We start from the raw sequence: 25655 nt of genomic DNA, 5'->3' as shown, positions 1-25655 counted from the left end.
TATATAGGCAATGTGCATGAAAGGCTATTGTGTGAACATATGTTAAATTTACCCAGTCGTGCTAAATTCTGATTAAGCATTCCTTACGAGTTGTTTCACATAGGCACGTTTACTTAGTGAAACCCATATGCAAGTCCCTAAGGTTTCAAGTGTAAACAATGTTCCAACAAGAGTCTCGCAAATTGCAGACGCAAGGTGCTAATCTAACATAGATCAGTTCCATGTTTGTAGAAACATGTAATGGTCAATCGACGACGAGAGTGCTCTCAATGCATACTAGATGTTATAAATGCTAATTGAAAGCTCGTCATTTATCATGGCACCAAGATGCTCATATCTAAAACCCAAATAGATTGCTGTCTATAACTGGGGAAAATACCCATAGGTATGTGGACACTTGTCGCCTGATATTATAGATATGCCACCAGGTATGAACGGACCATTGTGGCTGCAACTATGCATGTAACAGAGTCTAGTAAAGCTACATATGGGCTGTCTTGGTAATTGATTACTTTTCTAACCACAGGACTGGATCCTGAATTCAGTCCCGGGACCTCAGCTGTAATCAGTTAAGTGAAAGCGTTTTGGTTATAGTTGTAATTTTTAAAAAATATAAATGTATTTTCAAAGTTGACACAAACTTTTCAGTGAAAAACTAGCAATGTTATCCTATGGAAGGAAATTCAACTCACAGGTAAAGTCGGTTCTCGTTACTTTTGTAATCCAGTACTGGACTCCTAGGTTCAGCACTGGGACCTCTACCTAAGACGGGTAAGTATTTACGTTTCAGTAGTTGGTGCGATTTTTCTTTAAAAAAAATAAATCTTTTTTTAACAAAATGACAAAGAAAAACATATCAGCAGTTCTAATAAGTTACATCAGTACATTTCCATACATTCGAAATAATAAACACAGTATATAGGTAAAGGATCAAGGGGGCACTTGCGCCTCCACTTCCTCGGAACACATCGGAGGCACACAGATATCCCTGTGGTATTAATTCCAGACCTCCCAGACCTTCCCCCACTTTGCCGGACACCCCCTAGCTACATATACCGACCTCTCCCTAAACATGCACCAATCCAGATCCTCCCACTTCTCAAATTGAGGCGTCTGGCTGGCTCCCCACAACTGGGCGATATTCCGCTTGGCTATCATGCAGGCCAACGTAACCCATTGCTTCCTATATGCAGACAGATCCGTAGGTTCCCAAACGTTCAGAATACACCTGCGCGCCTCTGGCCGTATCTCCACACCCAGGATTTCGCGTAGCTTTTCGTGAATCTTCTCCCAGTATGCCTGCACCCCGGGACAATGCCACAGTATATGCATGAACGTTCCAAGCTCCCCGCACCCCATCCTACACTCTCCACCCTCCGAGCGACCCATATGGGCCAGTCCTCGTCATCCAACTCTATACCATCCTCACCCCAGTGCGTTCTTAAGAGGACCAGCGGATCCTCCATATGGTTAATAAGCTTCTTGTATATTAGTGAAATTGTTTGCGCAGGGAGGTTGCCGTCTAGGACTCGGTCCTCGAGAGGGGAGGCATCGGGAAACGATGTGTCCTTGGGGATATTTGCTAGTAGGGCATGTCTGATCTGGAGGAAACCGTAATGTTCACGATCATGAAGATGGTATTGCTGCTGAAGTGTGCTCAATGCGAGGACTGTGCCTTTCTCCCAAACATCTTGAATCTGCGTAATCCCAATGTGATCCCACTTGTCAAACCCCTTAGATTTCCATAAGCTCCCCAACTTCTCCGAGTTACACAGAGTGGTGGCCAGTGTGAGTCTCCCTTCCCACTTAAGGTGCCTGTTTACCGCGTACCACACCTGGAAGGCATGTGCCGTTGGTTCCGCGAGGGGAAACCAACGAGGTCCAGCATAGAGCGCTCTAGTAAAATAGACTCCAGGAACTTGCCAGCGGTCCATAGCATACCCTGGGTCCCCAGGGGGCCAGTATATTGCATGATTCACCCCAGCCAATTGGGAGGCCCAGTAGTATTTCTTTAGGTCTGGCAGGCCTATTCCCCCGTCGGACCGGGGGAGAGTGAGTTTGGAGAATGCTATACGGGGCCTGCCATCCCAAAGAAGCTGCCTCTGGAGGGCCTCTATCTCGCTGAAGTAAGGTGCGGGTACCAAATCTATAGCGTTCTGGAGCGCATACAAGAATCGGGGAAGGGCCATCATCCTAAAAAGCACTGCCCTACCTAGGAGTGAGAGTGGGAGCGCCTTCCAGCGTGCCACATCACCTTTAAATCTACTCAAGGGGGCCCGAGATTATTATTATATCGTAGTTTTGGATCAAGCGTGACGTACATGCCAAGGTATCTAAACCCGATCCGTTCGATCTGTATCGGGCAATTCTGTAGAAGAACCGGTGGGTCACCCCTAAGAACGAAGAGCACTGACTTTGAGCATTTTATAGCAAAGCCAGAGTTCCTCCCAAAAATGGCAAGCACGTCCAAAAAACATATAAGAGATCCCCTCGGATTGGTGAGGTAAAGCAGGATATCGTCAGCGTACAATGAAATTTTGTCCTCCCATTCCAATGTCCACCGTAAGCCGCGGATCGAACGGTCCCACCGAACCCTCACCGCCAAGGGCTCCAAGGCCAAGGCAAACACGAGCGGGGACAGGGTACAGCATTGTCTCGTGCCCCTGCCGAGGAGAAAGTCAGCAGACTTCTGATAATTCACGACCACCCTCGCCAGAGGCAGGGCATAGAGGAGGCGTACCCAACTCACGAACCCCGGACCAAACCCAAGCTTCCCCAACACTGCAAATAAATATGGCCACTCTACCCTGTCAAACGCCATGGTGGCATCCAAAGATACCAAAACTGCCGGCTCCTGGAGCGTCGGGGTCCTACCTAGCACCCTGTGTAACCGCCGCAAATTAAGGGCTGTATTACGGCGAGGCATGAAGCCGGACTGATCCGGATGTATCAAGGTAGTGATAACCTTTGCCAGTCTTGTCGCCAGCAACTTAGCCAATATTTTGGGCTCAGCGTTTAGCAACGAGATAGGTCTGTATGACGAGCATAATGTCTTGGGCTTCCCCGCTTTATGGATGACCACTACATTTGCCACCCATTGATCATATGGGAGTTGTCCCCCCTCTCTGCATTCTGTAAACATGGAGCGGAGAAGCCTATTGGAACTCAGTTTGTATAGTTCTATGGGAATCCCGTTTGGGCCCGTAGCCTTCCTGGAGTTCACTCCTCTGATTGCCTGCGCCACCTCGTCGTCTGTGAGTGGGGATTCTAAGTATTTCCGGTCTTTTATCATTGCGCTATTCTCCGCCTCTGTATATTCCCCAGCCGAGGTATATACCCTGTTATAGTGTTCCCCAAACCTGTCTGCAATGGCCTGCGGATCAGTAAGCGCGCAAGAATCCTCCCACTGTGTCTCTGGTACCAACCGCGATGCCCACTCACCCTTTTCCAGCCACGCTATCAGTTTACCGGCCTTATCTCCGTGCTCGTAAACCCTGCTTTGAATCTCGTAGTTCTGCGCTCTAGCCTTGTCCCTAGCGAGTCCTTTGTACTCATCCTGCCACAATTTAAGCCTATGTAACCCCTCCATGGTCACTGCCCTAAACACCTCCGCCTCCAATCTCGACACTTCCCCCTCAACCCTCTCCATCTCTGCCTGCCGCTCTTTTTTCTTCCCCGCTACCAAAGATAAGGCCTCACCCCGAACGACGGTCTTGTATACCTCCCACAGAGTCTGTGCCGAGTCCACTGTACCTGCATTCTCCTGAAAGTACCTTTCTGAGATTTTAACAACTTCTTTCTTGGTGTTGGGGTCCCTCATGTGCCAAGCACTAATAGGGGCAACCCTACGCACATCATACTGATCGAACTCCAGCCGGAGCCAAACCGGAGAGTGGTCCAAGATGCCCCTCCCCAGGTGGTGAGCCTCCCGGACAGCATTTGCCTGGGCGGCTGGCACCATTACGTAGTCTATACTAGACAGGCTACTGTGTGCGGCGGACACGTGTGTATAGTGCCTTCCACTTGGATTACGAACCCTCCAGCTGTCTACCAGGCCCGTAGTTTCTAAGAAGTCAGGGAGCCACCTCTGTGCTGGTCTCATGACTCGAGCCGGGTACCGGTCCACCTCCCCGTCCACCACCGCGTTAAAGTCCCCTCCTATCACAAGAAGGCCCAACGGAAGAGTCAGGAAGATAGAACCCAAATCTCGGAACGTGTCGGATTGGAGGCCAGGCGGGACATAAATGGAGACGAAGGTGACCGTTTTACCCTCCCACTGCCCCGATATGCCGATGTATCGGCCTCGCTGGTCACACCATGTGGCCTGAATCGTTAAGGGAAAGGATTTTTTAATCAAGACACCAACTCCTCTCGACCCAGTGGTGAATCCAGCATGCGCTACCAATTTATAACCCCCTATATGTAGGGCCATGCAGCGATTTCCAATGAGGTGTCTCCTGTAAGAGCACCACGTCTGGGGCGTGCCTTCTAACCAACTGGCTCACCATTCCCCTCTTAATGCTGTCTCCTAGGCTATTAACATTCCAACTAAGCACAGTCATCCCCGATCCCCGTCTAACATTAGAAATTTAACTGGTATGGAAGCAGTACATTTAAAGCATTGTCTCCTGATGTGAGAAAAAAATAAAAAAAAAATCACACAGTGCAAACGATTAAGCAAACCATCAAATAAACCCAAAATCGGCGTGGCCCCGACCGCCCGAAACCCTGCCAAACGCGATCATCGGGCGAGGCGGCGCACCAGGCCTAGGCCGACCCCCGGGGACCCTATGCGCCCGCTCAATCGTAAAGTAATTGCTAAAACCTTTGGGCTTGAGGTACTTAAGGGCAATGTCCTCGACGAACAGGTCCGGGCCGGGTTCCCCGCCTTCTCCGGGACCCGAGGATTCGAATATTATTTTGTCGCGCCCTCCCTTCAAAATCGTCCAACTTCTTGTCTGTCAGCGCCCGGGAGGCCTTGCGGTCACGCACCTCCTGCTGGAGAAGAGCGACATCGTCTATCAAACTAGCAGTCTTTATATCTTACGATTTTACTTTTTCGCTCGCCTTCTTAAGGTCCGCTCGGATGAGGTTTACCTCGATCGTGACCGTATCAAGCTTATTATCCAGTGATTCCATCTTCTGTCCCAGTGGACACCTTCGATAGCTGCCATCACGTCCAGCAGCGTCCGCTCCGCCGGTGTTCCTGAAGGGTCATCTGCCCCCGATTGGGATCGCTTTGAGTCTATAGGCAAGCCTTTAGATATGGTTTAGCGGTCCAGCCGATTGGATTGAACCTGTTTTGGTCCTCTAGAGGACCTAGGGAGATGCCTGTCGGTGTCCGGTTTGGCCGCCATTTGGGAAATCCTCAAAAAGAAAGCTCGCTCCCCAGCTCTTATGGGGGAATTCAACGACCCAGGCCGGGCCCACCACACTCGTCGCGGTCTCCACCGCACCACCGTAGGATGTCACTGACAGGTTTGGCCACTATATCCAAGCAGCCCAGAGGGGCAGGTCAACGAATGCGAGCCAGACTCGCCGCCAGCTACGCGGCCCTCACGACGGGCCAGACACACCGCGGCCCCAGATGTAAGCACTGTCCACACCGATGGGCCTACCAGCCGGAGATCCAATCAAACCCCTCCCTGGGGTTGCAAAAGTCAAACAGGGGCCCGCTCACACGGGCCGGTCACTGCAGGTAGCCCGGGTCCAATGGCGGCGGCAGCCAGACAACCGGTGCGATTTTTAATGAATATTTGTATTTTGCAAAAATCGACACTTAGAAGAAATTTCAAGGAAAAACAGTCAATGGTTTCCTATGGAACAAAATGCAGGTAACTGGTAAGTACAGTTAGGATTACTTTTGATGTTCAGTACTGAGCTAGAAAGTACAGCACTGGCTTCTCACCTGATCCCAAGTGAGTATTTCGGAAATCGTTATTCGACTGATTTTAGAGGAATATTTTAAAGTTTCAAAACTCCACACTTCGAATAAATTTCAGTGAAAACCAGTCAATGTTAGCCTATGGAAGGAAAGTGAGTTATCTGCTTTCAGGTGAGTACTCGACTGGTGAGGTTAAGGTTCTGGGCATAGACTCGGGGGTCTCCTAGGGTCAGAAAGGTACAGTGGTTACACCCTCAGCGGCACAGGGACAGCCGGGTGCAGAGAGAGTATACCCAATGCAATCCAGTGGAGAGTAGCGGTCCTTTGGTTGGTGGCTGCAAGCAGGCAGGCCACACGGCTGTAGGAGTTGAGCTCCTGGTCACTACTCAGGGCAAGTGGGGAAGTAGAGTAGGGTAGTAGTTGCACTTCCAGCGGCACTCGGGCGGCTGGGTGCAGGGTGCTTTTGAGCCATTGGGCGCTCAATGTTATCCCATGGGAAAGTTACAAAGTGAACAAAGGTTGCAGGCACGGGGACGGAGATTCTTCTGGTGCGACCACCACTTTGAGAGGTAAGTTGGGTTCTTGGAGAAGAGGTAAGTACCCCTAAGGAGGGCACAGGTGGCCATGGGGCGCCGGGTGCAGGGGTGTCTTTGGGTGTCGGGAAGTTTTTCCCTTTGCTGGTCGCGGTTGGAGGGGTCCCTGGTTCTGAGGCCGCAGGCGTCGTCTGGGGTCGTCAAGGAGGTTCTTTGGGCACCGGACTTCGGGTCCCAGTCGCCAGGGGGACGTCCTCGTGGTCTTGGATCACTCAGGCACGGGCCGGGCTCGGCGGGTGCAGAGTGGGCTGGATTCGCGGTTCCTGGCTGGCACCAGGGGTATTGCTGTTGGAGCAGAGCCTCAACTCATGGGAGTCCCAGTCTTTTAGAGGGTCAAGGCAGGCAGGTCCTCCGGGTTTTCCTAGGTTGCTGTCCGCAGGAGTGGCCGGGATTTAGCAGGGGCAGGTTCCATCATCGACCGGCCCGTAGGGCTGGGGCCAAGTCAGTTGGTGTCGTCCTGTTAGCAGCTGCACGGTGGGTCTTCTTTTTCTTGATCTTCTTCCTTGTTTTTTTCTCGGGATCTGAGGAAGGAAGGTTCAGGGAGCCCCTAAATACTAAATTTAGGGGTGTTACAGGTAGGGTAAGGGCAGGGACCAATGGGTCCCTGTCCTGGGGTGGGTACACCCCCTAGCCTGCTCCTCTCCTGTGGGAGGGGGGCAGAGGTCTAGCTGTAATTGGGCGGGGCTCCCCATCTTCAAGATGGCCGGGGCCCAGGGTCGTGCTTCACCTCGCCTCTCCCACCGGAGGGGTGGAGTTGGCACAGGTTGGCACAACCCCCTTCCTGACGTTTGGTTTCCCGCCAGTCTTCCCGCCAGAGTGGGGGGCAGAACCGGTGGGGGCCAGTTGCTGAGTACAGCAAGTAGTCTGGAGAAGCTCACAAGGGCGGAATGCCTTTGAAGCTCCCCCTGCCCATCCTGGGGGAGGATGCTTGGCACCTCGTCCCAGGATGTGCATTGTTACAGGCCCAGGAGAGCGAGGGCTCTCCACCCAGGGGTTCAGCAACATGTCTTCTGTGTGGCAGCCTATTCAGCCCCTCAGACAAGACGTCGATTGCAGGTTAGGTTTCAGGGGGCATCTCTAAGATGCCCTCTGTAGTGCATTTTACATTAAATCCCACACTTGCATCCTTGTGGGTTTAATGTGCTGAGAAGTTTGATATCAAACTTGTCAGTCTTCAGTGTAGCCATTATGGTGCTGTGGAGTTCGTATTGACAATCTCCCAGCACCACATACTCTTAATGGCATCACTGCACTTACAGTGCCCAGGAATGGCCCTGGGTACTGTAGGGGCACAGGGCCCATGCACCTGTGCCCACACCACTAGCATAGGGCACCCAGCTAGAGGGGAGACTGAAGTATGCCAGGGCAGTGGGTTTTGTGGGCATGGCACACAGGGATGTGTCTCATGTCAACTCTTTGTTTAGTTCTGTACTTAGACTCAGCCTGCAAAGGCAGTGTGTGGGTGTCAGGGTGAAGGGCTCCTAAGGGTGGCACAATAAGTGCTGCTGCCCTTAGGGGTCTTCTCTGTTCACCATGCCCTGGGTACCTAGGGTACCATTTACTAGGGGCTGACAGGTGGGCAGAGATGCCAATTGGGTTTGAGTTTCAACACAGTTTTTAGGGAAGGAACACAGGCCCTGGGCACCTGGTTGGCAGGAGCCCAGGCACAAACTCAGTCAAAGCACATCAGCAGTTCAACAAAAAGTGGGGGTATACCAATGCAAGAAAGATGGCACTTTCTCACACTGGGTAAGTAACATTATCCTTTCATGTTTTTACTATCAAAACATGTTCTACCCGCAGCTAATTTAAACCCTGCCTTAGCACTTGATAGGCCTGCCATAGGGGCGGCTTACACATATACCAGGAGGAAGCCTGGCTTTGCCGTTACTTTAAATGGTTCAAAAAATGACGTGATGGGAGTTTAGTATTACCTGTGACACAAACGGGTGGCACAACCTGTGCTTTAACCCCTGGGGTGACCATCTAACTTACCCTGGGTATCTTTTACTAGGTACTTACTGGTAATTTAGCTTAGCCAATTTGATATGAGACAATTTGACATACCTGCTTAAGTTGTAAGGGCATGGGTAGTAAAGCCTGGTTAGCAGGCCTCAGTGCACTTTCAGGGTTGAAAAACCAACAGCATCAATCCTCAAACTAGAGGGTGACCATACGAATAGAGGCATTTGCTTACACACTTCTCCCGGAAACATGTCTCCTAAAGGAATGCTCCACCTAAGCTGGCAGTGGGAGGGGCTTCCATTGGTGCACGTCATTCACATGTACTGTGGTGCCCCTATTGTGCACAGTGCCACTTCAAACAATTGTGGCACGATCACCACTCAATAAGACATCCTGCTCTGTCGGCCTTGCGTTCCAATCCAATAAGACCCTTGGGCACTGACGTGACTGGCGGCTTGCTCAGACCAAGATGGCACTGCGGCAGGATGACGCCCCTGACATTTTCGATGCAGATGTCGAAGAAGAAGCAGGCATCGCGGAGTCTGTAGGGGAACCAGCTAGCTTCAGTCTAGAGCCAATCTCTCTTTTGGACTCAGAGACCACCAGCCATCTCTACCAGGACAATGCCAGAAGACACCAACCGTGAGTACTGTGTCCCATCAGTCACACCATATTCTGATCACCACCCTTCAGGGAGGTAGTTGCCGACCCCACCACCAGCCCAGCAGCCTTTCAGACTGCCCTTGCATCCCAGCCATGGCCAGCACCGGAGCAGACTGTGCCACAAAAGACTCAGCCTTCCTCTGTGCTGGCTTCGCCTGCGATCCCTTCCAGTTTTATGGTTCCGGTGCAGCCTCGCCATTTGGAGCCGAAACACCCTTCAACTATTAGACTGACTTTGGAGTAGAAACAGCAATCAACAGCTAGAGCATCTTTGGATCCAAAACACCTATTGGTGCTGATGCACCTATCCAAGGTGCCTTCTTCAATGGGCACTGAGGACCTCAAGGCTTTTATTTTACAGTGCCTCCTGGAGGAATTGGGCAGTAGACTGACTTTTCATCCACCCTCAAATGGGTAGGATCATTGTCAAACCAGCAACGAAGGTGCAGGGCACTTTTCCTCTCAAAAAGAAGCTTACCATCAAGGAGCATCTTGCATTGGCGCTGCTACCTCCTCTCAAGCCCAAGAAACATTGAGATAGTGACCCAGACCCCTCCCTTCTCTAACTCTTCCTCTGCCTAAAGCACCTATCCCCCTCCACCACATGGGCCATCTCCACTAGCTTTGTCAGGGGGGTGGTCCTGACAATCCTCAAATGGGCAGGGTATCCCGATAAATCCTGCGGACCCATATGATGTCCTGTACGACTCAGAGCCCTGTGATGATGCTTGGGATGATAATGGGGTCGGCCTTAGAGGCGGCATTGACCCTGATCTCTACCCCTGAAAGTCTTCCCCTCCGGATGATACTACCTCGTACCACGATGCCATTTACAGTGGTGCCACCTTCCTTAAGGTGGACATACATACCATTTCTGAGGAGGATGGCTTCTTAGTGGAGACACGTTCACACACAGTATTAAACTCAATATCTGCCCATGTGCAAGGGCATGTTAAAATCCACCATCAGTGTTTAAAGACCTGTATAGGGCAGCGCAGTTGCACCCAGGTTTCATTAAAAAAGTATCCTTCTCAGATTCCCCTTATATTAGAGGGTAACTTCCCTCAGACTCTCTGCTTATGCACACCATCTGTAAGCAAGCAAATGCACAAATGTACGGCAGATGCCCCTCTGCCAGATAAGGAAATCAAAAAAATATATGCTGCGGACAAAGGAGTGGCCGCACAATCTGCCACCCATTGCGGCACGACCAAGCTCAGTGGGATGAGATAGGAGAACTCGTACATCATCTCCCAGGCCAATATAGACTAAGTGCTCAGAAGCTTGTGGCCAACGGCCAGACCATCACTAACACCACCATCAGGTGTGCCTTGAATGCGGCCGACACCACTGCCAGGGGTATTATTCCAGCGTCCTAATATGATGACATACCTGGCTCTATGTCTCTGGCTTTAAGTCAGACATCCAGCAGCATTTGATCGATATGCCCTTTGATGGGAGACACCTCTTTGGGCCTCAAGTTGATCGAAGACTAGAGAAAATAAAGAAAGACGCGGATACTGCCAAGGTGATGGGAACCCTCCAGACCCCATCACCAAGCCGATCCTTTAACCGAACACAGTTTTGGGGAGGCACCAAGACCACCTCTCCAGAGGCCTCTCACTCCTACCAGAGACAGCAGCAGTAAGACTCTCATGGTTATTCTAGGAATGCCTGCAGACAGAATAACTCAAAAAGTAGTGCAGCAAAGAGAGCCTCTCCCACCAAACACTCCCTCTCCTTTCCCTCCTTATCACACATCATCTGTTGGTCTGCATATAGAGGTTTCTCAGACAGTGGCAACCCATCCCCTCCGGCCAATGGGTTCTGCCCATGGTGCATCACGGATATTGCCTGGAACTCACTGTCCTACCAGCAAGCATCCCCCATCCCATAGACACTACCTCCCAGCCAACCCCCAGCACCTCCTAAAGGAAGAAGTAAACGAGCTACTGCTCATAAATGTTTTGGAACCTGTTCCACCACAGCAAAGCAGTATACTCCCTGTACTTTCTCATCCCCAAGAAAGACTAGTCCCTCAGGCTCTTCCTTGACCTCAAACCCCTCAACAAGAACTGTCTGAGCACTTCATGTGGTCACGCTCCAGGATATCATCCCATTGCTGCAGAAAGACCAACTTCATGACCTGAAGGGCGCCTATTTCCATATTCCATTCCACCCTGCTCATCACTGCTACCTCAGGTTGTTGAAAGCAGGCAACACTTTAAATTCAAAATTCTGCTCTTGGGTAATTACACCACCTAGTCTTTACTAAATACCTTGTAGTGGTAGCCATTCATCTCAGAAGGAGCAGCACTTACAAATCTCCATACCTCGACTGACTGATAGAGAGCACAAGCAGGGAACAATGTTTCGCCCATGGTCAGATCACCTTGGATCTCAATCTTTGTCACTATCAAGGTGGACAAATCCCACTTCCTAGGGACAGTACTAAATGTAGTCACCTGGAAATCTTATCCCAGCTCTTTCCAAGACTTTCCAGCACTTGCTGCCTCATATTCAGCCATAACACCAGTTTACAGTCAGGGAGGTGATGTGCCTCTTTGGCATGAGGGCCTCCATCATTGCCATTGTTACCCATGCATGATTACACATGAGTCCGCACCAGTAGTACCTAAGTGCTTAGTGGTCACATGCGGGGGAGTCTATGTGAGGACCAAGTGTTGATTGTCCAGCACTCATAGCACCCTGCAGTGGTGGTACAGCAACAACGTGTTGCAGGGCAGGCCCTTACTAGACCCAATCCCGCGGCTGACCATTGCCACTGACACCTCCCTCACGGGCTGAGGCATGTGTCTGCTAGATATGACTGTCCCGAGTCTATTGATATCCCTTCAACAGTCTTTCCATATCAACCACCTGGAACTGCTGCTACTCCAAATTTCTCAAGTTATTTGCTGCCACGTACTTCACAAAATAGTCCTTATCAGAACAGACAACATGATTGTCATGCATTATTTTCTGAAACAGGAGGGCACACGCTCTTCCCAACTCTCCAAGCTGGCACAGAGCAATCCACCACAGGGTTGACCTGCTAGCGGAGTACCTTCCGAATTGGGCAGCGAGTTTGGAGACCTGCTCATCAGGATGCAGCAACAAGTCCAAGAGTGGGAACTCACCCCCCAAGCCCTACTAATGTACTTCCAACTTTTAGGGTTAGATCTCTTCGCAACCATAGAAAACACCAAATGGCAACGATTCACCTCCAGGTTACAGCACCTGCAGTCCTTAGGCAATGCGCTGTGGACTAACTGATTAGGGCTACGCTTTTCCACTTCTTCCGTATGTGGTCCATAGGTTAAAACAGACCTCGCTTAACCTCATCCTTGTAGCTTCCATGTGGGCCAAGCAGCCGTGGTTCACAGCCCTACTCAAGTTGTCAGTAGTCCCACACGAAAATTTCCCAGGCAGATTCGACCTTCTCACTCAGTACCATGGTACACTCATGCATCCCAACCCCAAGCAGCTCAACCTAGCAATCTGGCTTCTGAGGTATTAGTGTTTGGACATTTCATTTTGCCAGCTGAGTGCATCTCCATAATCAAGGAGTCTCGGTGTTCCACCAACCGAGCCTGCAAAGTGGTAACTTGATGGAGGTTTGTACACGACTGCTCACCCAAACACATTTATCCACTTAAGTTGCATTACAAGACATTGTATGTCTTCTACATTCACAATGCTCAGGTCTGGGATACACCTCTATTTACTTTCATTAGGCTGCAGTGGCAACATACCTGTAGAACAGGGAACAATCTTCACTGTTCAGAATCCCTGTCATTAAAGCCTTTATGGAGGGACTGAAAAGGGTATCTCTCCTAGGTTACCTCCAGCCTCTCCATGTAGTTCTTATTAGATTCATGGGGCCTCCACTCGAGCCCCTTCACCCATGCCATCTCCAGTTTTTATTATGGAAGGTATTGTTTCTAGTCGTTATTACTTTCATTAGGCGAATCAGTGAGATTCCCAATCCCTCATCCTGGAAGAACCCTTTTTCAAGTTTCACTCACAGGTTGTCCTCTGTACTAACCCGAAGTTTTTGCCCAAAGTGGTCTTTCCCTTCCGCCTCAACCAAACCATTGAACTACCAATTTTCTTTCCACACCCAGATTCTGTAGCGGAAAGGACTCTTCATGGGCTCAATGTTAAAAGTGACCTCATGCTACCTCGATAGGACAAAAACCTGCACCTCACAGCACCTGTTTGTCATCTACACTAAGCCACACAAAGCTAGGGCTATTTTTAGAGCAGGAGTGGCACGCTGGCTAACCAGGTGTATTCAAACCTGCTATGCCAAAACCAAATGTCAACTCCGTTCCACGAAGGCCGCATTCTACGCACAGAAGGTTGCTTCTGTGGCTTTTATGGGAAGCATTCCATTAGCTAATATCTGTAAGGCATCAATCGGGTCCGCACCACACATGTACTAAGTGAATGTCCTAGCTCGTCAACACCTAAGTGGCCGGGCTGTACTACGTACACTTTTTCAATCTTCTACATCCTCTGGGTAGCCACTACTTTATGGGACAACTGCTTTACATTCTAATCAGAGCATGTGTATCTACAACTATACATACCAATTACAGAAAATGTTACCCTGTAAGCCTCTGTTCCTGGTATTTAATCCTGTAGATTCACAAGCGCTGACTCTCCTCCTTGGAAGCCTTCAACCCATGCAAATATATGTAAATATGTGTTCGAGGCATATGAGCTGTAGATCATATGCTGTGCATAGATCGCCATGTAGTGTTGGATCCCGATGTTTGCACTTTGTTTTTCTTCGAAGAAGTCTTTCCAGTCACAAGGTAAGTGACTCCTCCTTTCGGTGATAGTGTGCATGGGCATCGACTCCATTGTTGGATTGTTTTTTTTCACCATCGGGTTCGGATGTGAATTGTTGCGCCCCGGTTCGGCACCGTTCTTCGGGCCTCCTTCATACACACTTACATGGTTATCTTTTATCACTTTTTGTTCCATCTCCATCTTCACCCACCGTATGGGAAAACAATCTAACACCTCGTGACTCAAAAGACTTGTACGGAAAAAAGCTAGTTGTACACGTCCAAACCATCACTATATGGCAAGAGTATGCAGAACTTGTGAATATACAGCAGTTCATGCCATGAACAGATGGTTACAGGGTAAGTAACATTTTCCTTCTGTTTAGTGGTCAAGTATTTTCCACCTAACACACTACCTTTCTGTGTATTAGATGTTCAACCTCAATTAAATTTTTTAGAAGAAACCCATCTTTGTTTTCTCTAATGCATTTGAATATACCTTTTCTTGTGGCTAAATCTCTGTTTTTAATAGCAGACACCATTTGGAAGGCCTACAAAGACGATTTTCTGACAAGGCTGACACTGGTTTTGGTGTCAGGACTTGTGTGAATTTCCTACCTGGTTTTTATCACGATTGATGTACAGAAGCAGGTTGAAATATTATTAAGCCTTCTGTTTGCTATTGAGGGCTTCATGCCTGTCTTATTATCAGGGGTGCTGATGTTATACATTCAAACCATTAAAGAAAGACCTTAAGGTTCCCTGCATTTTGATCTTTTAAAATAAGTCCATGACCAAATGAACATGCATCATAGGCTGACCCTATGGTAGGCTTGGTTTAAGTTTAAGAATTTGAGTATTAGCTCTTCAAATCTACACCTGATGGCATTCTTGCCTTCCACTCCATGGTCTAAATAAAACGTGTAGAAATCTAAGTTTCTCTTTAAAAACAATTCCATAATGCCTTCTTTTGAAACCATTTATGCTTTTTTAACCATGCCCAGGCTGGACACTTCCAAATAGTCTTCTGTCATATTGTAATTAGCACTGTTGCTCTCCCTTGAGGACTTCAAAGCAATAGAGCAGGATGACCACCTCACGATGCCAACAAATCATCAAAATAAAAGCCTTCCAAGATCATCCGTGAAGGGATAATCATTTTCATGTTTGTGTGTAAAAGATATCCTGCAAGATTATAAAACAATGTTATTGAGAAGAAGTTATTTTGTGTGATTCTCAGATTCAGATTTATAGTTTTGAAAAAAGATTTAAAAAAGAAAATAACATTTTTCAATTTTATTCACTTTGCTATTCAAACAAACAAAAATCTATTATCATCTAAAAATGTTTATAGAACTCTCTACTTGGTTAAAGAAACATTCATTGCTTGCAATAGGAACACAAGTTTTAGTGCTTCCTTTGCAGTTCACTTTTACAATATTAAATACATTCCATGCAAATGCAAACAACATTTAGAGCTGGACAAAATAAGACCGCATTTTATAGCTTGGATTACGTCATAGTATAAATTACATATGTTATTTTTGTGAAAAGAAAAAAACTAAAGTACTCCTGGGTGAGCTCAAATAGACATAACTTTGGCATTGAAACTCTCAGATTGAGTGATATAAAGGAATCAAGCTTTCTTTTCATTCACATAATTGGGACAGATCTCAGATTAAACTAACACATTTTATTTCCAGTTTTCATGAAATGCTATCCATATCTAGATATAGCCTGCTAGGGTTGTCCCTCCCACCAGCCACAAATCTGCCTTTAATGTATACACTGACGGACAGGAAGAAATCTTTTTCATACGTACCCCAATATGCTGCCACTTCTAGGTAATCCAGACCATACAACGCAGTAGCTGGGGTTTGTAGCCATGATCTTGTTTTAATTGATGCATTTCATTAATGGGGCTGTGCAAATCACCTCTCTTTCTCTTACAGCTCGTCCGTTTGGCAGATTCTTCGGAAGAATACAAGAAAGTGCAGACTTTATTTCAGCGTACCCTGCTCAAGCCGGTCATCCTGAGTATTGAACGTATCCAAAACCAGTCCCTCTGGGAAGTATATCAGTGGTGAGTGTGAATGCACTTATTGTTTCACAATAGCTAGAAGAGATAAAATCTGTGAGATTGAAGTTTCTGCTAGAGTGTGCAGTGTTTCAGGGTGGCTGTGCATCAGAACAACAAAAAATAAATTGTTTGTGAAGTGTTGGTAATTTTATTCCAAGGGAGAAAGAAAAATAACCTCTGTATCCGCCTTTGTAAGGTTTTTGGGTGCTCCCAGAGATGGGACCAAAGCAATTAAGATATGTGGTCCAAAGGAGGAGTCACCTATCTCTTGACTTCCAAAGAACTTTACAGGACAAAAACAAACTGCAAACATCCGGGCCCAGCACTAGGTGGCGATCTATGTACAGTGTGTAACTCTGCAGCTCTACATGCCAAGAACAGATGCATACTGGTAAGTAGCATTTTCCATTCCTCAGCTTATGAATACACCATGTGCCAGACTGGAGCGTGAGATTTTTCTCACCAATTCCCTCTAACGCCATTAGGCGGTCTCATGTGGCTCCACTTTGAGTCTATCACACCTGGGAAATAACATCTGGCCAGAGTATAACTGCCATCTCCACGCGATGGCGCCAGTTTCGTTTTATCTGTGCTTTCTGAGTCGGTTTCAGAGCATGCTATGTCCATTTCTGTCACTGAGATAACATTTGCATCAACATTTCCAGGATTGCAAAGGCCATGTCTCCCATTGAAACAATGGTGTTTAAACCCTGTAAGGATTGCCATAAGCAGTTGTTGGTGACGGACCCTCACAAATTAGGTCTCTGGTGTCTTAGCTTCTATCACAACTGGAAGTTGTGCGACAGATGCACTCAAATAAACCCAAAGGCTATCCTGGACTGCAAGCTTAAACTCTCACCAAGCACCTTAGGAAGACTCGGTAAGCCCGAACCTGATCGAAGGCAAGGATTCGTTCTTGGTCCAGAGGCTGCTCCAACAGACATCTTTTTTTTTTTTTTTTTTAAATCTCTTTATTAGCATCAGATTGGTCCGTGCAAGCATACAATTACACAGTAAACTGTTTACAATGAAAACGTTAGCGGTCATTATTCAAAGGAAGCAAATGGAGGACTGGACCAATGACATTTACAAGCAGTGTAACACATTCTAAAGTCTCATTTTCACTTTTCCATATCTGAGGGAAAATTGCACACGCGGAATGATGATACAAAGAGATATAACCTTTTTCAAACAGAACGAAAATGAATGAGCCTTCGCGATAGAGAGAGCGGCGAGCAACACATCAATTGACAAGGAAAATGGAATTAGCATAGGCGCAGGCAGGCGAGGGTGGGTAAAACGACAAATGTAAGATTAGGGTGAAGCAACCATTTCAGCCGGGGCAAGGTATGCAAGGAAACAGAGGAGGGAAACATCTCGGCCCCAACCAGCATGCAATCCAAAACCAGCAGCTCATGCATACCCATTTCCGAGAGTGTGTACACGCCAAGTACTGTGGAACGCAATGTTTAGCGCACGCTAGGGTAACCAAAACCACCTAGCCCACCCCTTCCGGGACAATAGAGCTAGCAGCTTGGGAGTGTGCATCCCGTGTAATCTTGCTAAGATACTGTCGATATGGGCCCCAGATGTCGATCGGGCGTGAGGCTGTTGGGACCTGCGTGGAGTATTCTACGCTATTGGTATTGCATTGGGCAAGGCTGCGCATCCAAGACTTGGAATCAGGGATTCGCCTGGACCCCCAAAGTAAAGCAACTTCCCTCTTCGCCAGCAAGAAACCTATGGCAGCAAGCTTACGCGTGGTCCGGGGGAACTCAGCGACATAGCCAAGCAGTGCAATTTCCGGCTTGTGTTGCAATTCGCATTCTAAAATGTCGCCCAAGATGTGGTGCACCTGTAGCCAGTAGGTGTGCAGTTTCGGACAGGTCCATGTGAGGTGTGCAAAATCGGCATGTGGAGCTTTGCATTTAGGGCAGTGATGAGGCCTGTTCGGGTCAATTCTGTGGGCCAGCGCCGGTGTGAAGTATAGTCGCCTCAAAAATTTAAAATGTATTAGCTTATGTCTACTGTTGACAGACACCTCTTTAGTGGAGCGGCAACAGGCATCCCATTGGGCGTCCGTGATGGGGCCACCCAGATCAAGTTCCCATGCCGCACGAACTTTCACGTCCGAAGCAGGAAGGGCCGCCACACAGAGTCCATACAACCTGGAGACCATGTGGGCTCCTGTTTGTGACTGGAGTAGAAAAGTCAGTGCTGCCATGTCATCTGGCGGCAGTGGGAACGAGGGAAACTGTGCTCTAAGCATGGACCTCACCCTGGTCAGGACAAAGGAGTCCATGAACGTCCGGTCCGCAAATCGCGGATCCTCGGACACCGAAAAAACATGGCCGTCCGGGAACAGATCCCCTATTGTGGCGAGCTGGTATTTGGACAACGTTCTGCGGACCACTGCCTCCGCGGTGATGGGGAGCCAGTGTGGGTTTGGCAATGGAAGCGCCGGGGAGTACAGCACGTCTAACTGGAGCAGTCTACGCAACTGCAACCAGGCCCATGATGTAGTGGACACAGTTTGTATGTCAAGTGGGTCTCGGGGTACGCCTTTGCCTCAAATATGGGATCCGAGCGTCTGGATGGAACCAAGGATGTGCATAGGCGCACTGCGCGACTAGGTAATAAATATAAAAGTCTGGCACTCCAAAGCCACCCCGTTCATAAGGCAGCGTCAGGGTGCGCCAAGAAACTCGAGGATTTTTATCCCCCCACACTAAACGCAACAACAGAGAGCGTAGTTGGGTGAAAAAGACCTGAGTGAGCGGGATCGGTATGTTATTAAATAAGTACAAAAAACGGGGAAGTATAATCATTTTAATTATGGCGATACGGCCGGCCATCGAAAGAGGGAGGCGAATCCAACGTGCGAGATTATCCTCTAGAAAGTCTAACGCCTGTCCGTAATTGAGACGAATCATGGATACCGTGTCCAGATGTATGTGGATACCCAGATACTTCACCGAGTCAGTATTCCACTCAAGCGGGAACGGGCAGTCCCAGCGGGCAGTGGAGGGGGTGAGCGGAAAGATGTCAGATTCGTGCCAGTTAATACGAAGGCCGGAGTACTTCCCAAAGCGTTCCACCTCAAGCAGCAAGGGCGACAGGTTGGTCTCCGGAGACCTGACATATAGAATGGTATCATCTGCGTAGAGGGAGACGAGTAACGGACCCGTCCGGAACTGGAGCCCGCGGTGCAAGTGGCGCTCCTGAAAGTGTCGCACCAATGGGTCCATGGCCAAAATATATAATAGGGGGGACAGGGGGCGTCCCTGTCTAGTACCCCGGGAAAGAGGGAAGCTATCAGAAAGCGTGCCATTAAGTCGCAATCTTGCTCTGGGGGCAGTATAAAGCAGCTCAACCGTGGAGACAAACAAGGCCGGCATGCCCATCCGGTGCATGACGGACAAAAAGAACGACCATTCTAAGGAGTCAAAAGCCTTCTCGGCGTCCAAAAACACCGCAGCGGCCGGTGTATCCGGGTCGATCCTGTGAAGAACAGAGAACAGCGTCCGCAGATTAAAGGAGGTGGATCTATGGGGGACGAACCCGGACTGGGCTGGCGAAATGATAGATTCCATAAGTAAAGACAGTCGAGTGGCAAGGACTTTCGCCAAAATCTTATAGTCAAGATTCAGTAGAGAAAGGGGTCTGTAGGATCCGCACCTAGTGGGGTCCCGACCCGGTTTGGGAAGTAAAATGATAACTGCCTCCCGCAACGTGGGCGGCAGAATCCCTGTCTCAAGTGCCTCTGCATACACTTCGATCAGGCGAGGTACCAGTTCCTCCTTGTACTCCTTATAAAAGTCGGCCGAAAAACCATCCAGACCCGGCGCCGAAGAGCCCTTTAAAGCATCAATGGCTTCCACAACGCAGTCCGGGTCGATAGGCATCGCCAGAAATTCCTGCATATGTTTCTCTAGGAACACCATAGAGATTTCGTTAATATAGGGGCCAGGGTCGCGACAGTCAGCCGTCAGGCTTGAGGCGTACAATCCCTTGTAGTAGGAGAGGAAGGCATCACAAATGGCAGGGGTGGTCTGATGACGAATACCCAGATCGTCCACCATGTCAGAGATGTATGAAGCCTGGCGGGGGGGACGGAGCAAGTGGGCCAAGAGCTTGCCAGGCCTATCACCTTCACCATATTGTCTAGCTGAGTGTTGCGTGCAGAGATATGTCAGTTCCCTGTCTGCAGTGTCTCTGAACTCTTGCAGGAGTGCTAGTCTTCTCGCCTCTACCCCACCGTCTGCGTTAGTGAGCGTGTCCGTGTCTAGTGCGGCAAGTTCCGTCTCAATACGGGTCAGGGAGGCACGGATGTCGCGCAAAGCCCCTGCATGTTTGTTAATGCAAACCCCTCTAATAGTGGCCTTGAACCCCTCCCACAGTGTAGCCCACGTGTCCACAGAGCCCTCGTTGAACTCAAAATACTCCTCTATGGCAGTACGAATGTCTTCTTTAAAGACCGGATCAGATAACGCCTTGCCAGGGAATCGCCATTGCCTCTCATACCCTCCCAGTCAGGGGATCAGTAGGGTAAGCACTATGGGAGAGTGATCAGACAGCGTGCGTGGGAGTGTCGTATGGTCTCTCACCCAACCGGCCACCCCTGGGGAAAGGAGCCAGTAGTCTATTCTGGTACTGGTGTTGTGATACCCCGAGTGGTGGGTGAAGGTGGGTGTGCTAGAGTGCAAACGGGCCTCAATGTCAATCAGTGGGTAGTGGGCGCACATATCCGCCAGTACAGCGCGGGAACGGGGCTTACAATCCGGGGAAGAGGAGGTACTATCTCTGGTAGGGTTCATCAGCAGGTTAAAGTCCCCTCCCATTACCATCATATCAGTGTCCAGACGCAGCAGAACATCCTGGAGACCCTGGAAGAAAGCAGGGGAGTCCGAATTGGGGCCATATATTCCAACAAAGGTGACCTTGAAGCCCAGAAGCACCCCCAGAACTACAACATATCTGCCATCTACATCAGAGACACTGTCCGAGAGCACAAAAGGGACGCGTCTATGTATTAAGATCGCCACCCCCCTTGCATACCTGCTATAGCTAGAAAAAAACCTGTGCGTTCCCCAGCTTTTTGCAAAGGAGGAAGAATCAGCTCCCACTAAGTGTGTCTCCTGTAGGAATAGGACATCCACCCCATGTCGCGCTGCGTAGTTTAGAACTTGCCGTCTTTTCCTCGTGTCATTTAAACCCCGGACATTCCAAGACATGGAAATAAGTCTGGAAGGACCAGACCGCTGCCCTACCTTAGCCATTCAAACTCGATGGAAACATGATAAAACATGCGTGTGTAGCACCGCCGCCCCCTCCCGCAAAACAGGCATCATCCAAAGAGAAAAATAGTGCGTGTGCACAAACAACAGAACCACAGCGTAAACAAACCCATCCCAACCACCCACCACCCAGCCACTCCTTAAGCCCTAGGAGGCTAATCCCACCCATACGGAGATAACCTAAAGCAACAGACAATAACAGTAGTCCAACAATGTACCTGTAAAATAAAGACAACGTAAGAGAAAAGTACAATACGGCTCGCGCCATGGGGGTAGGCGACGCTCCGCCATGCGAGAACCACAATCGGGGCAACGTTCAATTCTCAGCAATTATGAAAAGCACTGCAAAAGAGGAAAAAAAAAACAAAATGAACTGCATGGTCAGATGCAGAACGCTGAGGTAAATAGCCTGTCCAGAGAAAAATGAGGTGGAGATGATTCAACCCTGTCCGGTTTCATTAAACAGGTCAGCACTAGCCTGCGAGTCAGTGTGTGGCGGAGATCGTTGTGCATCATCTGATTTTCGCGGCGACCCTCTGTTTTTGTAGGATCGACAAAATTCCTGTGCCTCTGCAGGGGAGTCAAAAATGCGAAACCTGCCATCCACGTCCACCCTGAGCCTGGCAGGATACAGCATTCCATAACGTAACCCCAGTTTGCGCAAAGCAGCCTTGACACCAGTGTACTTACGGCGCGCATCTTGGACCATGACCGTGAAGTCCGGGTAGAAAGAAAGCACGTCACCTTGCCACCTAACTTCGCCCGCCTCCCTGGCGGCCTTCAGCGCCGCGTCCCTGTCTCTGAAGTTCATGAGCCTGGCTATAATGGGTCGGGGAGGCAGGCCCGGATTGGGCCGGGGTCCCAGCGACCTGTGTGCGCGTTCTACTACGAAGCCAGTTGTAAACGTGTCTCGGCCAAAAAGTTCGATTAGGAGGTGTTCCACAAAAGTGTCAAAGCGCCCGATAGCTGTCGTCTCCGCCACACCAATTATTCGGATATTATTGCGCCTACTGCGCGCTTCTAAATCTTCGTTCTTAATTGCGACGTCTTTAAGGATCTTCTCCACACGTTCCAACCTTTTCAGCGTCGACGCAGCTCCGTCCTCGATGTCAGAAACTCTGGATTCCGCCAGGTCCAGGCGCCTATCATGCAGTTGGATCGTCGCGCCCATGTCTGCCATTTTCTTTTCGAGGGCATCAAAGCGAGAGTCCAAGGCCTTGAATCCAGCCCGCATCTCACCCATCATCTCAGCGACCATACCCGCGGTGTCCTTCGCCGCCGCCTGGGCACCGGTGTCCGCCTCAGCTGTCGGCGAGACCGCAGCCGTACGGAGGGGCGCCGAACTGAAGGTAAGTCTCTTCTGGGTAGCATCCTTCTTCACCATGTTGGAAGTAATGGCGGGCAAAACACCAGTGGCGCAGGACCCTATGACAACCACGGCAGCCAGATAGGCGAGCACAGCAACAGGGCCCCCCGACAGCAAGGCGGGCAAGACAGGACCAAATAATCAGGGGTACTCGCTGTTTCCCAGCACCAGGGCCGAGTCGCGCCGCCGGGGCGTCAGAATCAGCAAGGCAGACGCACGCAGGTTGTCAGGAAATTAATCCGGCTGGAGCAATGCGTCAGAGGCCCTGCGCAAGAAGTAGGGTCAGCAAACGGCCGTGGCGATCTCTGGGCAGCAGCCGGCAGGTCCAGGGTCCCGCAGAGACAGGTAGCCAATGATTGCGTAGTGTGGGGCCCAGGTAGTCGGGTCCTCGTGGTATCCGCAGCACAGATGGGCGATGTCGCGCAGGTCATGCAGCCAGCGCCGGCCTCGTAACGTTGCACAGACGTCTGATACACATGGCCAATCTCATCAGCAGGAGAGCAGGAGAGTGTGGAAGGCTAGGCACTGCAGGGGGACAGGCGCGGGTCTGGGGTGCACGGTAGCGGTGGGGGCAAAGATGACAGGCCCCCACCGAATGCAGCGAGGCGTAGCCGTCCGCAGAGCGCCCAGGAGCTCGCCGGCCACGCTCCCCGTCAATCACCCCCCAACCCCGGAGCCCGCCGCCAGTGCTCCCCGCCCGCCGCCGCACTTCCCGGGCAGCCCCCGAAAATCGAGGCCCCGGCTCCCAAGGCCGGACCAGGCCGCAAGTGCCGGTCGCGTACCGAGGGGCCGCACCTCTACCAACGGACACCACCGGGGCCGTGCAGCGGACCCGGGAGAGCTCAACAGCGGCCCCTAGGCCGAGGGGGACAACGAGGAGGCAATCAAGGAAACTCACCAGGCGCTCCGGTGCTGCGAAGTAACGGCCCGCGAGGCCCTGCCGGCCTCAGCACCCCTCAGCTGGTCCGCCCGTTCTCGCCGTCCCCCGTCCTCCAGACTAGGTAGGCTGCATCAGATGGCGTCAGGGATCATTTGCAGGCAGAAATCGACCCCAGTGCAGCGCCGGATCTCTTGCGAACGGCCCCATTCCTCTCTCGCCCGGCGGAGCTCTACAGTCAGGCGGCCATTCCGTTCGCCTGCGTAGCCACGCCCCCCTCTCCAACAGACATCTTCATCCCACTCCAGAGCTTCGGGTAAGTCAAAGAAGAAAAAACACAAGAAGTTCAAACATTTCTCCTTCTTTTCGCGCCACTCATCAGGAGGCATAGCAGCACGTCGGGGAAACCTCCAGATGTTGGTCGCCAACCATGAGTGCACCCATTTGGAGGTCCTGGAGCTTTCCGCAATGCAGCAGCAAATTCAAGCCTTCAAAAAGGCTATTATTAATCTATTTGTACCCTTCCTGTGAGAAATTGGGTTACTAGTTGTGGGGTGTTGCACAGAGCAGTCATGCTTAACTTGAAGGCAATGTGTAAAGTATTTATGCAAAGCTTTAAACAGTAATTAAGGGAAAACACAACACAAGAAAAATACCAATTTAAAGAACGAATTTTAATTTAAAACAAACAAGACCAAAATCCAATCAGTAGAACTGGAGTTACGCAAGTTTAAATCTTTCAGTGCATATAATACCAAAAAACACGATGCACCAACTGTGGACATCTGGTGGTGCCACACTGGGGCAAAGTCATAAGTTCACACTAACCACAATGGTGCACGGGTTGGCTACAGGGACCCAGCTAAAGCCCGCTGCATGAAAATACCTTAAGGCCTGGTCTGGCTCGACCAGATATCCACAGTTGGCTGTTTGTGCTTTTTTTCACTATATTTACTGAAATCTTTAAGCTCTCTCTGGTTCTACTGATTGGATTTTTGTCGTTTTATTTATTAAAATTCACAGTGTTTTTCGAAATAGGTGTGAGATTTTTCTTGTGTTGTATCTTCACTTTTACTGTGTGAAGTGCTGCTTAAATACTTTACACATTTCCTCTATGTTAAGACTGACAGCTCTATGCCAGGCTTCCAGAGTGTTGAGCACAGGTTAATTTTAGGTTTGCTTGTGCCTCACCCTGACGAAGATTGTGGTTGCTGCTTGAGTAGGGTTTTACCCCTCCTACCCCCCAACCAATAAACCCATTACTTACACTTGCAGTGTCCTGTGGCAAGCCTTCGGACCACATGGATTCAAGGAGTCCCCCAGTCAGGTTACCATCAGCTTATCATCCCTAACTGCGTCTTATGACCCTTCTACAGGGGAACGCCTGCTGTGACTTCTTCCCCAGCACTGAATACTGCACCTTGTTCTTTGTGTGGTAATGCCCGCAGTGACGCTGCCCATGCCAGAAGGTAAATCCGTAGTCCTTTCCGACTCTGAAGCGAATTCACCACTACCTTCATCTAAGTCGTGCTCAACTCTACCTCGCCCACAATCCCATTCTGATTCTGATACACTTGCACTGCCACATACCCTTCCACTCTGACTCGAAGCTACGTGATGATGGCGATGAAGAATTGTAGGAAGCGGACTCTGTATATACTATACCACAATGAGGTATAGTGTGCACAGAGTCCAGTGGAACCCCAAAGACAGGCAGAGGTAAAAGTAGATAGCACCATACTCTCTATTTGTGGTAGTGTGGGCGAGCAGTAAGGCTTTTTCAGAGGGTAGTGTTTTAAGCACTCTTTGTACACACTCAGGCAAGAAATGTCACACACTCAAAGACTGAACTCACACCAATTTGTTTGTATAAAAATATTTTTTACTTATATCTATTTTCTAGAACCAAGCAAGCCTGGCACAGGTAAGTGTAAAGCATATTTTTTCAAAGGCAAGTTGACCAATACAAGCATGTTGAAAGAAAATGACTGTTACAGGTTTGTAAATGCTTTGAATACAGTGGAAATCACTGTTAGATTACTTTTGAGATTACTTTATGGATTACTTTTTCTACTCAGTGTGATATGCCTAGATATCACACTGGGGCATTTCCTAGAGAAAAGGGGAGTAA

The 25655-nt window shown here is 49.5% G+C and overlaps 1 protein-coding gene across 1 annotated transcript in view; it reads left to right on the top strand.

Moving 5' to 3' along the window:
• Positions 1-25655, top strand: part of LOC144807632 (protein mono-ADP-ribosyltransferase PARP12-like) — a 315778-nt gene that overhangs the window by 198726 nt on the left and 91397 nt on the right. The window contains exon 10 of the mRNA XM_078673255.1: positions 15857-15987. Within this exon, the coding sequence (XP_078529381.1) occupies positions 15857-15987 (131 nt within the window). The remainder of the gene's footprint in view (positions 1-15856; positions 15988-25655) is intronic.

The sequence above is a fragment of the Lissotriton helveticus genome, chromosome 1_1 (assembly GCF_964261635.1).
Source record: "Lissotriton helveticus chromosome 1_1, aLisHel1.1, whole genome shotgun sequence".
In the NCBI taxonomy this organism is placed as follows: domain Eukaryota; kingdom Metazoa; phylum Chordata; class Amphibia; order Caudata; family Salamandridae; genus Lissotriton; species Lissotriton helveticus.
Note: the sequence above shows the minus strand (reverse complement) of the source record. Positions and strands in the feature narration are given on the sequence as shown.